Source organism: Dipteris shenzhenensis, chromosome 9 (genome assembly GCF_047967505.1).
Source record: "Dipteris shenzhenensis isolate YYH24624 ecotype China chromosome 9, Dip_SZ_1.0, whole genome shotgun sequence".
NCBI classification, from domain to species: domain Eukaryota; kingdom Viridiplantae; phylum Streptophyta; class Polypodiopsida; order Gleicheniales; family Dipteridaceae; genus Dipteris; species Dipteris shenzhenensis.
In genome coordinates, this window is record NC_141604.1 from 22,106,654 (window position 1) to 22,123,040 (window position 16,387).

Genomic DNA, 16,387 nt, shown 5'->3' on the forward strand with positions numbered 1-16,387 from the left:
AAATCAGTCCCCCAAGTTGGAGTGTTCTCATCACTAACCACAATCCATTGAATTTGTTCCACATGATGTGTGCCCTGCTGCCGAGGTTTGATAACAACTTAGTACAACTTCCCGCTGCTGCTCTTGCACAATGTGTTTTCAAGTGCTTTGGAGATATTTATTCCTTGCATTGCAATGCTTTGTAAAAGCCACACATTGTTGACAGAACTTGCGGGGGTGGTTCTTATGTAGCAGGAGTAACCAGCACAAGTATAAAGAGGAGATGGACAAAGTGAACACCTCATCCGAGTGCGAGAAGATAGGACAACTTTAGCAAATCTTTTCACAAAGACTCTACCGTGACCCCAAGTTTGAAGCTTTTCGAAAAGCTTCAGTTTGGCACTTGGTCTACTTGGGACACCGAGGACATCTAGAGAGGGCACTTGGTCCACCTAGGACATCTAGGGTGTACTTGGCCCTATATGGCCACTCACTTGTAGTTTCACTCTATCCATTTGCAAGTACACTCCATTGCTCAACTCCATTGCATTCCATATTTCCTTCCATTTCAATTCATCCACCATGGGCATCATAGATCCGAAGATGCATAGGTGGACCCTTCTTGGCAAGTTAGTAATGCAAGAACTCACTCCACACTCAAAGCCCTAGAATCTCTTGCTTCAGTGAGGGCTTCTCAAGAATACCTTGGCATAGGTGGCCAAGGGCAGCAGTTCATGAATGGATTTTTTCCAAGGCCCCGCCCTCACGGGAAAGGGATCACCCAACTTCATAAGGATAGGCCGCGAGCTGGGCTCTCTTAAAACAGGCTGGTTTTTCTGACAGCCAGTTTTTATCTGTATTCCCCACAATCAGCGCCTCACGGATTACTGATTTATATGGTTGGGTTTTTCAAGCATTAATAGAAAGTTCTTTTCTCAAGAAAAAAAGAATTGCATTTTTGTTGGCTATAGCAGTGAAAAGAAAAGTTTACTGTCTCTACAATCCTCAGATTAAGAAGATTTTTGTCACTAGAGATGCTCCTAAACTCCAACAGCTCATTTGCATATTGGAATTAATAATTAAAAGTTTAAAATGCCCCATTTCCTAATTTGGAAGTTTGACAGATGTAGGTGGCCAGGTAGTTCCACAGATCTTCCTTTCTCCACCAAATTACTCTTTGGTTTCTGTAATCCATTTCCTGCAACTTGTCCCTTAGAGGAGAACATCCGGTGCTGTTTTCTCTATTTTAAGCATGCAACAGTACTCCATACAAATATCAAGAAGACTCAATCAAGTATCTCATTACAAAAGACATTACTATGTGTTATGTTTGGGAAAGAAAATCCTTAACAAGTCAACAAATCATTTTAAAAACCCCTGTTTAATATTCCTTTGCCACACTGCTCTTAAGTTCACAACATTGAAGTACCTTTGCATGGCCACTTTTGATGTGCTGAAGTAGTGTTTGGACGACCTTGCCACGAGGAGGCTTATCATTTTGAGCTATAAACTGTTTACATAAAAATTACATCAATCTAAATGAATTTCTGGGAGGCTAGACATGGAGCATGAACTTAGACTTACATTCAAGCTGCCACATACCTCACCTGTAATATCGCCACAATTGTTCTGGAAAGGAATCTCTCATCTCCCTCATTCACATTGAGCTTTTCCAAGTCCATGGTAGCATACCCAAAGTCCTTTTGAGATAAAACCCAGGAGAGTAATAAGTCCATGACAGATATCATCATCATTACTTAACTACAATGAGATGCAGTATAATAAGTGATGATAATCCAGGCTTAGTTCCTTTTATGATTCGTTGTTTGCATTAAGCCGAGAATAAATAGTAATTGCTAATGCATGACCATACACAATATTGCAATCCAACTAAGTGTATTTGGTTTTGAGAAAATCATAATTTTGAAATGCCATTAAGAAGACATGCCTAAACTATGTCAACAGGCTCCAATTTAGGGGTAAGAAGAATGGCCCGAAGCAGGTATGCAGCAAGTTACAAATCTTGAGAATTTAATATCTAAATAGTGGTGCGATCCCCTACTGGACTGTATAAGGAGCTCTTTCTTGTCCTCCCTTCAATGTGGCTGTGAATAATGAATATGCAATGATAGTTATGGTCTACTGCCCTTTAGGAAATTGAAGGCCAGTTTCATTTCCACCCATCTTGGAGCTATACCTTGGAGGAACAAGAGACCTAGAGAAGCTGCAGACTAAGCTAGAAGGGTTTCCCACCTAGGCTGATCTACAGGCAGCAAGGTGGATAGGATCATTCTGGACAGAGAGTCTACTACACTCGAGGTGGACCACCCAGGCTCAAGTCTAGAGATAGCCGGCAGATAGTAAAAGTACCTTGTGGTAAGATCAAAGTACCACGCTCTTGTGGGACTGTGGATCTCTCTCTTTTGTTGTGTCGATAGTTTTGGACGGAAATATATTGTTTTGGTAGCTTCTGGTTCATTGTCTATTGATGAGTCTGCACATCTATTTGATGCACATAAGTTTAAGAAGTTTGTGATTCCACTCCCTACACACACTTTGTGAACTCCTAGGCTATTCTATCAATCTTCTGCTGCTCGTACCCTCTGTCGGTCGATTTCTAACTCTAGGGATGTTTTTCAAAAAGCTACAATCCTTCTTACCAACACCTGCTATGACAGAATATGTAATTCAAATCATTACCTCATATCAAAGCAAGGAGTTGGCGAAGGTAAAGTATGGCACAGTCATGCATAATCAAAAGCCTTACCTCAGTAGAGATACAATTAAGGAAGCTTTCTCATTTCAAAAGCCACAAGAAGACTATCCAATGAAACATTTGTGTTCCCACCTGGCACAAAGTCACAATGTAATGGAATACGCCATGATATGATTCTAGACCCAGTATGCCAAGAAGCAGCCAAGTTTATGGCTAAATGCTCAATCATACAGGAGTGAGAAAACACCTTATGTCCATAAAAACTCTTACACTCCTTGGCAGGGACAAAATACAAGATTGGGGTCAACACATATCCCTATTCCTACCAAAATGTCTCCACAACCCATAATGGTAAGAGCTACATTGCCCATCTATTGGCCATTATTATTGGATATGAAATACAGCAAGAAGAGGTCTCTGCACCCCTCTCAGCCCAAGAAATGGAGGACTTTGATGCATTTCTTTTATCTCTTGAATAGGAAATAGAGACCCAAATCACACTCAATGTGGATGCCATGAACGGCATACAACCAAAGCAAAATCTTGAGGTTGACAATATAGAACTATGCCAAAAAATAATGCAACTCAATTCAAAATTGCTACTACATCAACCAAAGCAAAATGACTCAAGGACAAAAATCCAAGAGGAATCCACATCTCAAATCGACTTCACTAGCCAACCAAATCGTGTTCCTCTTCAAGCATCTCAAGTCATTGTTGTTGATAAGTCTACAATTCCATTGCCTTAAACACACATCATCTTGAATGATACTTAGCAACAGGTTGCCATTCAGGATAAGGATCAGCGTACCATATGGATGCATGGAAGCAAACTCTATACTCAATATAAACAAGGCAACTCCACTTCCAAAACCATACAGCATTACAGTCAACAGATGCAACAGTGGTCAAAACTATTGGCTAGTATGGCCTTAGAAGAGCAACAATGTGAATGGGAAAGACAGATGTTGCCAGAATGATACATAAGGTCCTTGTACAAAATGCTCTAGCGGAAAGTTGAAAAAATGCACAATAAGCAACGATTCGTCTACAAGACAAACACCTTTTCTTTCTAAAGCATTAAGCCAAAAAGAAGAGGCAGAGCAATCCTTCCACATAATGAAAGCCTCTTGTGATGAGCTTAAAAAAGAAATCATGCTCTTAAAAGAGAACCTACAGGTAAAAGATGATCAACTCATTGCCACAACCGATACAAGCCATGAGTTGCAACAAAGCATCACGGAATTCAAATGCCAAGTTCAAAGACTAAAGCAAGAAGGTTTAGCATCCAGGGTACATGTTGTGAACTCCAATGCCAGACTACATGCTCAAGAACAATAGTTACTCCAACTTCATGTGCTCAATGATCAATTGCCGGAATCATCAAAAGTAACTGAACAATTCAATGTCCTAAAGCTTGCCTACACCACATCACTTGGTAAGTGTAATAAACACAGCACAGAGCTGCAAGACCAAAAGGCAAGAACTTCCGAATTGGAACTTCAACTTCAAAACCAAGCCGATGATAACACGGAGGAATCAACACAAGATCTATTGCTACAAAGCACCACAACAATATACCAAGATCTTGTTGCAACACTTAAGCAAGCAGATCATCTACAAGAACGAGCTCTGGTCATGATTGGACCAAGCCACTAAGCCATAAGACCCTCTAGGAATTATGCTAGAAAATGGATGAGGATGAGAAGAATGTATCATGTCTATCAATACATGCAAACCTCATACGGTTAAGACCGGATACCATACTTCTGTATGAATGCTTGAAGGGCAATCCTCCTCTTCGAGTAGTAGCGAGACACTTACCCCTACTATAACAAGCACCATCAATCTCCCTGAGATATCCTCCCCAGTTCCCACATTGAAGCTGACAATGCCTTCGACAAAAATTAATAAAGATCTACCTAAGGAATATGTGGTCTACCTTCAATCCAATCTTCCCTATCTCACCACCCTCTGCTCTGATCTTCTCACCTCCCTCCCTAACTCTAGTAACATCCTTTGTACAGTTCCTGAAATCCATGCTTACCACTATTCCTTGCCATGCCTCTTCGCCCATGCCTCACAACACTTCTTTCTAATCCAAGAATCCCAATCTTACCATCCAGTAACACCAAACTTTTTCCCACCACTTGAAAATCCTTCTCTTGAGGATAATCAAATTGTACATCCATTTATCCTACCCTTCCTCCACCTCCTACCAACATCCCTCCTCCCTCTTTCTCTCATTCACTACTTGCTTCCACCTCATGTATGTCCCCTCTAACCTCTTCATCTCTGCCAAGACCACATATCCCTCAAATCTCTAATGAATTTCCAATGAAAGGCGGCGACAATAATTACAACAATGAGCTTCACAATTTGGATAATCCAAACCGAACACCCACACAGGGGTTGAATATGGGAACATACAAGATTCCACTGCCAGATAATCCCATAAGTGACTTCTGGAGGCAATATCCAGACATGCGGTCAAGAGGAGGATGGGATCTCAGCGGAATTTCCATGAACATTTACCAAGCGCAGATTACTCCAAACATAAGCAACAAATTGAAACTACAACTAGCATGGTGTAGGACAAAGTTGCTCAAAGAAAAGTACCTCCTTGAGTACTTACTAGCACCATCGTCCTTTCGAGCACATCCCACATTCGAAGTGGTAACCCATCGCTATAAATGGAATTCCAATCGACATGATCCAGACAAAGAAGATATACCTTGCAATTGGCCCCTCATAAATAGATACTTCAAGGTCCAATGGACAAGCCAAGAAACACTAATCAAAGCTTCGAACAAACATGCATCAGAGATGCGAGGAAGCTATGACAAAACACTCAAGGAAAGCACCAAATACAGTGATGCTCTCGCAGTCATTCTAGGGGTGGCCCTCACATTGGTGACCATTTACCCACTCTCAGTTTCAATCCGAATGCACTGATAGATGCTCAAACAACCAGTCGCCTCTTTCAACGAGTCATATCTCTTGAGGGACGGTATGTTCGTCTATTTGAAGAAACGATTGATACCGGCTTCCTACAAACTAAGCAGAGATATTAAGGAGTTCAAGCACTACAAAGAAAGGATCGCCAAGAAGTTTGCAAAATACAATTATCGACGACGGCTCCACCACAATAAATGGGTTACCACAACCGCATCACAGAGCCGAGTGCATAATCAAACCTAACCCGAGGACGGATAATAAAATCGACCTGGGGGAATGTTGCCTCTATGGTGCCAAGGGCCAATATGCGTGTGTAGAGTAGCAGCAAAGCTCCGCTTGTAATATCTTGAGCTTGGATTACAACTTGAGAAATCTAGTGGGACGAGGATAGCAAAAATCCTCTCTAGAAAAGATCTGATCATACTTATAAAATCAAGATCTAGAAAGAGAAATACTAAAAGTCGAGAGAGAAAGACTAAAATCCTTCAATCTTTGAGGTATCTTCACAAGTACCTTCACAAGTGAAGGGACCCAAAGGTACCTTCACAAGTGAAGAGACCCAAAGGCACCTTCACAAAGTATCTTCATAAATGAAGGGATCCTCATGTATAAATGTCTCTCTATGGAATGAAGCTCCCACTTTTGAGTAGCGTTATGTTCAGTACTGCTTTGATATCCTTGCGCAAATAGTCTCCAAGTGTCCATGCTTTCTTACATGATTCTGTTCAAGCATGCTCTCACCTGTGCACTCCTCCCTCCTCGTTCCTCCTCCCTCCTCCTTCCTCCCTTCTCCTCCTCCACCATCCTCTTTCCTTCTCCCTCCTCCTCCTACCTCCTCCCTTCTCTCCTCTCTCCTCCTCTTGTCGTCACTCCTCCTCCTCCCTTCGTCTTACCCTTCCTCCTCCTGAACCCTGGTACCTCCTTCTAAACCTCGTGAATTAGTAAAGGAGACTAGCTCTCCACTCCTTAAACCTGCAACCCTCTATCGACCCTAGACTCCTTCTAAACCCTAACCCTTAGCAACCCTATTCTTCTTCTAAACCCTCCAAACTCTTTTCTAAACCCTTGAACTTCCATGGAGGTGAAAACCTCCACCAATCCATGTGATCAACTCTTCTTTCTCGCCTAGCCTCATTTTCCACGCTTTAGCCTACACCTCTCACCGGAATACGACCCGAGGACCTATGCTACACTTGTAACACCTATGCTACAACGAGCGACAACATGACTGTAGGTGACCAACACCCTTGGACCTTGAAAATGAGAGAAAAAGTGACAACAATCACTCATGAGACTAAGCAACATAGGCACATTTCTAGTCCATCGATACAATATGCATCCTTTTCGACTCTAGAGTCTAGTCTAACAGGCAATCATAGATGCATGGGAGGTTGACCTTAGAAAGCACATGTGGATAGGCTTCGAGAGGTGATATGTCATGATGCTCTCTAGCATGAGTTAGGGGAAGACGCACTCCAAAACAATATCATGTTAGAATTATTATTATATCCTAGGCAGTTGCCAATGTAATGTAATAAGTGGGTTAGGGGTAGTTTTTCCTCTTAGAGGTTTTTTCCCCTAACCACAGTCTAATCCCTAACTACGGTTAGTGATTAGATAGAGTTTTGTCACTTAGACAAAACCCGTCATCTCTTCTTTGTATTTTACTTCATTCAATCCACCTTTTGAGTGACCTACGTTCAGCTCACTCTTGCTCTCCGTTTCTCTCACATTTGGTATCAGAGCAGCTCTCCTTCCCGGACCTGCTCCCTGCTTCCGCATTTGCTCTCAGCTCCCTGCTCTAAGCTTTGGTCCGTACAGCTCCCGCACTTCAGCTCTAGCTCGAAATCTTCCGTCCATACAATCCGTACAATTGTACGGATTTCGTACCTATGTCCGTATGACTCCATCACCAAGCTCGCCATACAACGTATGTACTGTTTCCATCATCAGCTTGCCGTACAATGTCGCCATCGGCTTCCGTACAGTGCCGTCCATACATCTATACACTTTTTTCAATGTCGTACACCGTCGTTCAGCTCCACCATACAACTGCAATTCACAATCCATACTTTCGTACAAATTTTTGTACTTCTCTGCACTGTACACCATACGCACGGATTTCTGACTTCTTGTTTGCCATACGTACAGTTGCCATCCGTACTGTTGCTGCAAATCCATACAGTATGGATTTTCGTACATTTTGCAAGCCTTTGTACCTTTCGTTGGCGTCCGTACTTTGTGCAAGTTTTCCTTGCAGGATCTTCTTGCAAGATTACTTTCAAGACACCTTTCTTTGTAGGTTCTTCTCTTTGCAGAGAAATTGGGCCTTTTGAGCTCCTTGCAGGCACATTGCATTTTTTGGAGTGCTCTTGTGCAATTTTTGGGCAGATATTGCAGTAAGTCTGCGGGTGTTGAAGAAATTTGGGGCTTTTGCTATTACACATCAATTTTGCAGTGAAATTTGGGGCCTTTGCAGGTAGAGTGTAAATTTTGCAACATTTGGGACTTTCAGACCATTTACCCTCTTTTATATGCAATTTCCCACAAGAAATTGGGGCTTTTGCATTTGGGTTCCAATTTTGCAGGTGAAAGAGCATTTTGGAAGTTTGCAAGCATTTATGGACTCAGTGTGAGTCAATTTGTAGACTTTTGCCATTTTTTGCAGATTCTATTTGCAGAGTTTTGGGCATTAAGCAGAGCATTGTGATGCATTTCGAGCCTTTGATAGGTTGTGACAGTATTTGTCACTGTGAGCAGATTTTCTTTGGCATATTTTACTTGCGCATTTTGCATTCCAAGAAGGGATTTTACTTGTTCAGTTTGCTGTATTTCTGAGTTTATCTGGCAAAAATGGCTCAAAACAACCCTAATGAGACGTTCGGAGTCCTCACATAGGAGGATAAGTTGGATGGCACCAACTAGTCCTTGTGGAGTTTCATGGTTCACAACATCTTGGTTGGCAGACATCTTTGGGATTATGTCAATTGAGAGGAAGCAAGGCCAAATACAGTGGCTACACCTATCACTCCTACAGCTACAGGCAATGGTAGAGGTCAAAATGCAGCACAAGTAGTTGCCCCAGGAGCTCCCACAGCAGAACATAAAAGATGGGATTCTAGGGATGCACAAGCTCTATCAATGATTTCTCTCTCTGTCAAGAGGTTCATTATTCCTCACATTCAATCATGCAAGACATGAAAGGCAGCTTGGGAGATCTTGGAGAGTATGTTTGTAGCAAGAAATAATGCCATAGTTTCCTTTTTGAAGTGAGAGCTTTCACATACGCATATGGATGAGGGAGATTCCATGAATACTCACCTCACAAAGCTTCAAGATTTGAGGGAGCAAATGCTAAATATTGATGAAGCCATTCCGGATTCAAAGATGATTACCACCACTCTGAATTCTCTTAGTCCTATCTTGGTTTCCACACCTCGCTCAATTTGTCATTGAAGGGGGGCAGCAATCCTCTCTCTTTTCAAGAGTTGGTAGGACTTCTGTTACAGGAGGAGCAAACACGAAGAAATATGGCAACCCGGGATGGCGAGCATGCCCTCCTGTCCAAGTTCAAACCCAAGGGAAAAGGGCAGCAAAAGCAACATGCCAATCAGCCCGCACATCAGCATAAAGCTGATTCAGGACAGCCCTCTTATAAGGCTAAGGGTGATGCAGATAAGCATAAAAAGAAGGGCATTTGTCACTACTGCAAGAAGCCAAGTCATTATATTGGTGAATGCAAGAAGCACATAGCTAAAGAAAAGAAACGGGATTCAAGTATGGCTGTGTCAGATGCATCAACTTCTCATTCACATGATGGGGGAGACGTTATAGCCAACTTTGTGAAAGAGCACTATGTCTTTCTGTCTTGCACTTCAGATTTTTCAGTCGGTAGTTCAGTTGCCCCTTGTGCTTTCTTGACTTGCAGTTATGATCCTTCAAAGGATGCATGCTCTCTCAGTGTCAACGAGACACTGAATACTTGGTATTTTGATAGTGGTGCTTCAAAGCACATCACTTCTAAGAAGAGCTTGTTTGCATCTCTCCATCCTCCACCTTACTAAAAAGAAGGTGACTTGTGCAAATAATTCTTCTTATTCAGTGTGTGGAGTGGGGGACATTATTCTCACATCCACTGATGGCACATATTTCAGAATTTCATATGTTGTCTATGTGCCAAGCATAAAGAAGAATTTGCTTTCAGTGTCCTCTCTTAATAGAGGAGGATTTCAGGTTGTATTCGATGATGCTGAGTGTGCAGTCTAAGACAAAGAGAATGACTATGCTTTGATGTTGTCTGGCACTTTGTATCAGGGACTTTTTCAGCTTGATATATATGAGAAAAGATCCAATCTTGCATTTTCAATGAGCACTCCCATTGCTGCGATGCAAAATGCGGAGTTATGGCATGCCAGGTATGGGCACATGAGCTATGGCAGCTTAATGACACTTCAATAGCATGATATGGTTGATGCATTGCCTCATTTAGAGTCACCTCCTCCTCATGCATGTGAGGGATGCATCCTTGGCAAGATGCATAGATTTCCTTTCAAGAAGGATGGTGCACTGAAAGCTACACGTAAATTACAGCTTATTCACAGTGATGTCTATGGTCCCATGAGGACACCTGCTTTTGGGGGTTATCTTTATTATGTTACATTCATAGATGACTTCACCAACTACACTTGGGTCTATGGTATTAAGGCAAAATCAGAAGTGTTTATGCATTTACACTTTGTGGCTATGGTTGAGAATGAGACAGGACTCAAGGTGCAGACACTTCGCACAGATAGAGGGAGGGAGTATAGCTGAAGCTTACTATGTATGATGCGGGTGAATCAATGGATGTCACAATTTACAGTCAGGCTATTGGATGCCTCATATACTTGTGCAATGCACGGCCCGATATTTAGTATGCACTATCTCAGGTGAGCAAATATATGCACAACCCGAAGACAACACATTGGCAGGCTGTAAAACGCATCTTCCGTTATTTGCAAGGCACAAATTCTTATGGCTTGATGTTTCCCAAGGGGGGTGACTTGCAGATGCATGCTTACAGTGATTCAGATTGGGCTGGAGACTATGATACCAGGCGGTCCACCAGTGGTAATTGTTTCTTTTTGGGCAAAGCTTGCATTTCTTGGCTGACCAAAAAGCAATCTACAGTGGCTACTTTCTGATGTGAAGATGAGTATAGGGTAGCTTTCACAGCGACATTTGTTCGCTGATCTTCGCCTCTTATTGGAGGGTCCTTCTCCAATTCTCACTGATAGTCAGAGTGCTATAGCAGTGGCAAAGAATCCTGTGTTTCATGCTCGCACCAAGCACATTGAGGTTCATTATCATTATGTCAGAGAGAAGTTGCATGCAGGAGAGATCAGTATGATCTATGTGTCAACACATGACAATGTTGTAGACATCTTCACCAAAGCACTTCCACGTGATTCACAGTGTCCTAAACTTATCTCCTTTTGGTGATTGATCACTACCTTGTACACCACATTGGCACTGCAGGGGGGTGTTAGAATTATTATTATATTCTAGGCAGTGGCCAATGTAATGTAATAAGTGGGTTAGGGGCACTTTAGCCTCTTTGAGGTTTTTCCCCCTAACCACTCTATCCCTAACTACGGTTAGTGATTAGATAGGGTTTTGTCACTTAGACAAAACCCCTTAAGTGACAAAACCCCTCATCTTTCTTTGTACTTTACTTCATTCAGTCCACCTTTTGAGTGACCTACGTTCAGCTCACTCTTTGCTCACTCTTGCTCTCCGTTTCTCTCACATATCATACTAGCAAAGTTATGTGATTGTGCAATGTGTGTCACAGGGACGTGAAAAGAGAGGTAAAGTATTTTATAACTCAACCCATGCTTAACCCGAGGTTAACCATGGTTAAGTCTAGTAATAGTTTGGCTGTGAGGGATTGGCTAGAGGAAGTGCAAACTTCCTAGAAGTTGCTAGGGGCAAAGTCTAAGTGCACCAATAGGTCCTAGGGGCAAGGCAAAGGCACTAGAGAGGGGTCTAAAAGTTGGGCCCAAGGACAACCAACGTTGTCCTTGGTCGGGTAGGTTAGAGCTTTAATGAAGGTGTCATGCATGCAGGTGCATGCCCTTCTCCCACCTACCATCTCTCTCCCCTCACCCTCCTAGAGCATTCCAAGCCTAGCACAGGTATTCTAGGCAGATTTCAACGTCAGGCTCAGTTTCTTTCCTGCTCTTTTTACTGTTGGCTGCACTCCTCACCCTTTGGCCAGCTTCCTCCCCCTTTTCCGCTGCTGCACACAGCCCGAAGCTGCAGGCACGAGTCCCGAGGCAGCTGTACGGCTGCCGTGCAGCCTGTACGGACTGTTGGCGCATTTATCCAGGTGACTGTACGGACTATTCTGGGTGTCAGAACCGAGGAGGGCACACTTCCGAGGAGGTTTTCCTAGTGCAGATCCTAGATCAAAGACTTAGGGGCAGATCTGGCAGCTTTTTCTCCTCTCCAGCTCTTTCTTGTCCTCCCTTCCAACTTCTATCTACTCCTTTTCTCTTTTCCTGGAAACTGAAAGACACCTACGCCCTACTGGGGGCCTGACAAAAGATAGGCACGAGGAACAGAGCTCGCCCCTCTGCCACAAACAGTAGGTATTTGGATTTGGACTTCCATGTGGGATGATGAAGAGGAAACGGATACTCAATGCCTAATGAGTAAATATGATTCATTGAAGTAACCCGAACTTACTTCAAGACTTTCTATTGCTTTGAAGCATTTTGCAGTGCATGTGTGGTGTTTTGCAGTCCACCAATCTGGTCTCTCTCAAGTTCTACCAGGGGCAAGGGTGTTCCTAGGGAAAGGCTTAAGGATAGTGTGGATGCATGTGATAGCCTTGAGGCTGCTTGGGTACAGTTTGCTAGTGGTTTGCATGCTTGGATGCCTTTCAATTGGGTCACTTCAGAAGTGGATGCCTAAGATTGTCTTGCCAATTGGACTCTGTTGGTGCACTTGGATTTGATGCCCACAAGACAGTCAGAGGATTTGCAAAGAGGAACAGTGTGGGGGTGAACCCCTAATATAAAGCATTTCCCTTCAGAAGCATTAAATAAATACTGAAAGAGGCGCCAAGGCATTTGGGACCAGTGGGTGTGTTGTTTACTGTTTTCACTGAGAAGGGGCATTCTAGCCTCCCCATTGTTGTTGTTGAAGGTGTTGTTAAGTGACTGAAGCTTGCATTGTGGCTATTTATGAGGTTTATGAGTAGATGAAGATTACTTCCCTTTCGTTACATTATGCGTACCGAGTTGGGTGCCACCCCTATAGTACTTGACACCCTTTTTCAGTTGGTTACATACCTATACAGACTACACAAGATGGCCCTAGACAGATACCCTGGATTGGCACTGCGATCCTCACAAGAGCTTGCAACAGGAGGATACACAGGCTATTGGTTTGCACAGACTAGAGCATGGTTTACGGATCATGGCCTTCAAGTGGACACACTACCACCTCTATAGTACAACCTGGACGCACCCACCTTATTGCCCAGCCACATACACTTGAACCGAGCCATCAGGAGAAGTAATCGTCGATGCATTGGTACCACACTCGGGGAGCCTATCTCAGCCCATGGAGTGCCTTCTTCAATCTACACACCGTGGTTCTCTTGGTCTGACATCCTCCTTAGACTTCCTCCTCCAAGTCTCCATCAAAAACGCAGAGTTCGCATCCATCTAGTAGATGGGCCTTGTGGTGGGCAGCTAGTGACGTCAATGTCCGAATCGCCTCCATCCGAGCTGTTGATGCAAAGGTCTCATCGTAATCTAAACCTTCAGCCTATGAATACCCCTTGGCCACCAACCTCACCTTGTACGTATCAAGTGTACCATCTGACTTCTACTTGGCTTTGTAGATCCAATTGGTTGCAATCACCTTCCATTGGTTGGCCTTGGTACAAGTCCCATGTGCAGTTCTCCTCAAATGACAGCCATTCTCAACCTCCATTGCTTTCAACCACTCAAGGACGTCCTTTGCCTCCTAGAAGATATTTGGCTCAAGAATCAACTAGATTTGAGCCCTCCATGCGTAGTTCACTATGAGAGCTTTCTAGTTCCTTCGAGAACCTCTCTCATGTTTAAACTCACTTCTTCAAGGATATCAGTCAACCCTGAGTCTTGTATTGTCCGATAATCTCTTCTCTTTGGCAAGAGTCTTCTTCTTTTCCGGCTCTGGCTCTATTTGGACTTGCCGGACTTGCTTCTGCTTCTTTTGCTTTGATCTGGAACACTACCGAGAGTAATGCAAGTTCAAAGGCTATCTCGTTCTCAAGATAGGGCTCAGTCTCTTGAAACACTACGTCCCTTGCAAACACCACCTTCTTTGTTTCTTTGTCGTACAATCGATAAGCCTTGAACTGGTCATTGCCAACAAACACGCATTTCCTTCTCCTCGCATCTAGAACATGCTCAAACCCATCTCTACTAATGCTTGATTCGTTCACCCAGCCACCTCGTTTTTAGCTGGGATGTGTGTGCTATATTCAACTACCATTTGATGCCATTCTACTTAAGGTAAGAATGACATGAATTCCCCCCCGGAAAGTTTTGAGCCTTTTCATTCACATAATCTAGGACTTACCATAGTGGAGACTACCGAGGTTGGCTATGGAGTCATCCAAACGACTAGCTGAGAGCGGAGTGGACACATGGTATGCACGTATATCCACATGGTTTGCCACACATGGGATTTAGATGGACAGGCTCCATCCCTTTCAGTACAGTATGGATGCATCCCCTGAGTCGATTCCACGAGATGACATTCTCCAGCTACATACATCTCCGGCTTGGGGGGGAGATCAAGGGCTCCCCACCAAGACCCAGTTATACCGCGACCATTTCCTGAGAGTCTCGGAGGAGGGCTACATCATCAGACCCCAGTATCTCAAGGACAGGGGAGTCTCACATGCACTGAGGATCGCCACTGGACAGATGTGGGTTTCATCTCATCCACAAAGAATTGAGACACAAAGAGCAGCACATATACCCAGAGAGCAGCGGATCTGCATGTTATGCACACTAGGAGAGATTGAGACAAAGGGGCATTTTCTCTGTGCCTGCCAAGCCTACTACGTGATCCGGAGGCGATACCACTGTCTTTATCAGGACGGCGGCCCACTATCATGATTGATCCACTTCCATGACCAGGTATTGGACTCTATCTACTTGAGATGCGCTGCCATAAGGAAACCTTGATACGACAAATCAAGGAGCAGTAAGAGGAGACCAGACCACAGGATACACAGGCTGACCAGACACAATGGCATGTCACAGATTTCTATAATTTTGAGTCAGCTCCATCACACAGTCGGGTGGAGGAGGAGCTAGCTGATATGCGAACGATATGGACTGCTGAGAGAGGATTGCAGAGGTTACCTGTGACACAGAGAGCAACTAGAGCACACTTGATTGCGGGTTCAGAGATCGAGGAGACCAACCCCTCCTCTACCATCATAGCATGAGACAGCTAGACAGACACAGATCCGATATATCTTTGCCGCTCATAGACGACAAGCCACCACAATGCCGGGTTTCAGATTATGAGTTTCAGTTCCAGTTCGAATTCTAGTTCCAGCTCCAATTCCAATTCCAACTCTCTCCTTCCCACTTTAGCATGATATGACATGACATGACATGATATGATACGACATGTTTTGTTTTCGATTTTTCCTAAGATATTGAGCTCTTTTTTTATTTCAGCATAGTATAGCACTCAGAAAGGGCCTTAGCGCACCCTTTGCTCCAGCCCTTTGTGGCTTTTATGAGTTTTTTATCCTTTTTGGTGTTTTCCGCACTTTATCCCACGAGGCCTCCCGCAAACGTTAATCTCTCTCTCTCTCTCTCTCTCTACCCCGTTGAGCTCTTACTCCACTTACCATGATATACGCTTTGATCGCGATCACTCACCTACTTACTCTGGTCATCTGTACATTCTTCTCGCATACATTGACTTTATACCCTTACTAGAAGACCGTGCTGCCCTAGTCACTCGCTCACTACACGAGGCTGCTCTTCACGCCTTTCCCCACACCACCCGCTCCACCCGTCCACCACCTCCTGGGACCGTACCTTGTAATAGCTGGTACGATGATGAGGGTAAGGCTTTACGCCGTAACCTCAGATTCGAAACAAAACACAGCCTTCCGAACAAATCAGCGATGCTACACGAGTACCACCGTCTGGTATGCAGGAAGAAACTTGACTTCGTGCGTCGGTATGACGAGGAGTGTAAGGAACTCCGCAGGAAACTTAACCTTGAGACCAAGGAGAAGTCTCCCCTCCTTGCCGAAACCAAGAGAGACTACAAGTGGTTGGTTAGGCGCAAGAAACGCCAATTTCTAGCCCGGAATGAGGAGGAGCTGAGAAGCTTGCTTTTCAGCTGTGACTCCAAGGAATTCTGGAGAAAATTCCTCCGCTCGAAGTCTCAGAGCCCCCTCACAGATCCACGTGTCTGGTCTGCATATACTTCAGCTCTATACGATGTTCCAGATCAGCCAGATATCGATTTATCCCACTCCCCTAGGCCAGCTTCATCTAGTCTCTTCACACCGGAGAGTGTCTGTGCAGCAGTCCACCGATTGAAGAACGGGAGAGCTAAGGATCATGATGGATTGCAAGCGGAGTATGTAATCCATGGGATTGATACCTTAGCTTTTGTTCTCTCCCATCTCTTCAATGAGTCTGTTTGTACAGGCCT

General features: G+C 43.9%; 1 protein-coding gene across 6 annotated transcripts in view; it reads right to left on the reverse strand.

Moving 5' to 3' along the window:
- LOC147898371 (uncharacterized) overlaps window positions 1–16,387 on the reverse strand; it is a 75,304-nt gene that overhangs the window by 12,124 nt on the left and 46,793 nt on the right. For all 6 annotated transcript variants that reach the window (XM_087379270.1, XM_087379266.1, XM_087379271.1 and 3 more), the window contains 2 exons: window positions 1,587–1,679; window positions 1,409–1,489 (listed from right to left, as the gene is read on the reverse strand). In XM_087379270.1, coding sequence (XP_087235396.1) covers window positions 1,409–1,489; window positions 1,587–1,679 — 174 coding nt within the window. The remainder of the gene's footprint in view (window positions 1–1,408; window positions 1,490–1,586; window positions 1,680–16,387) is intronic.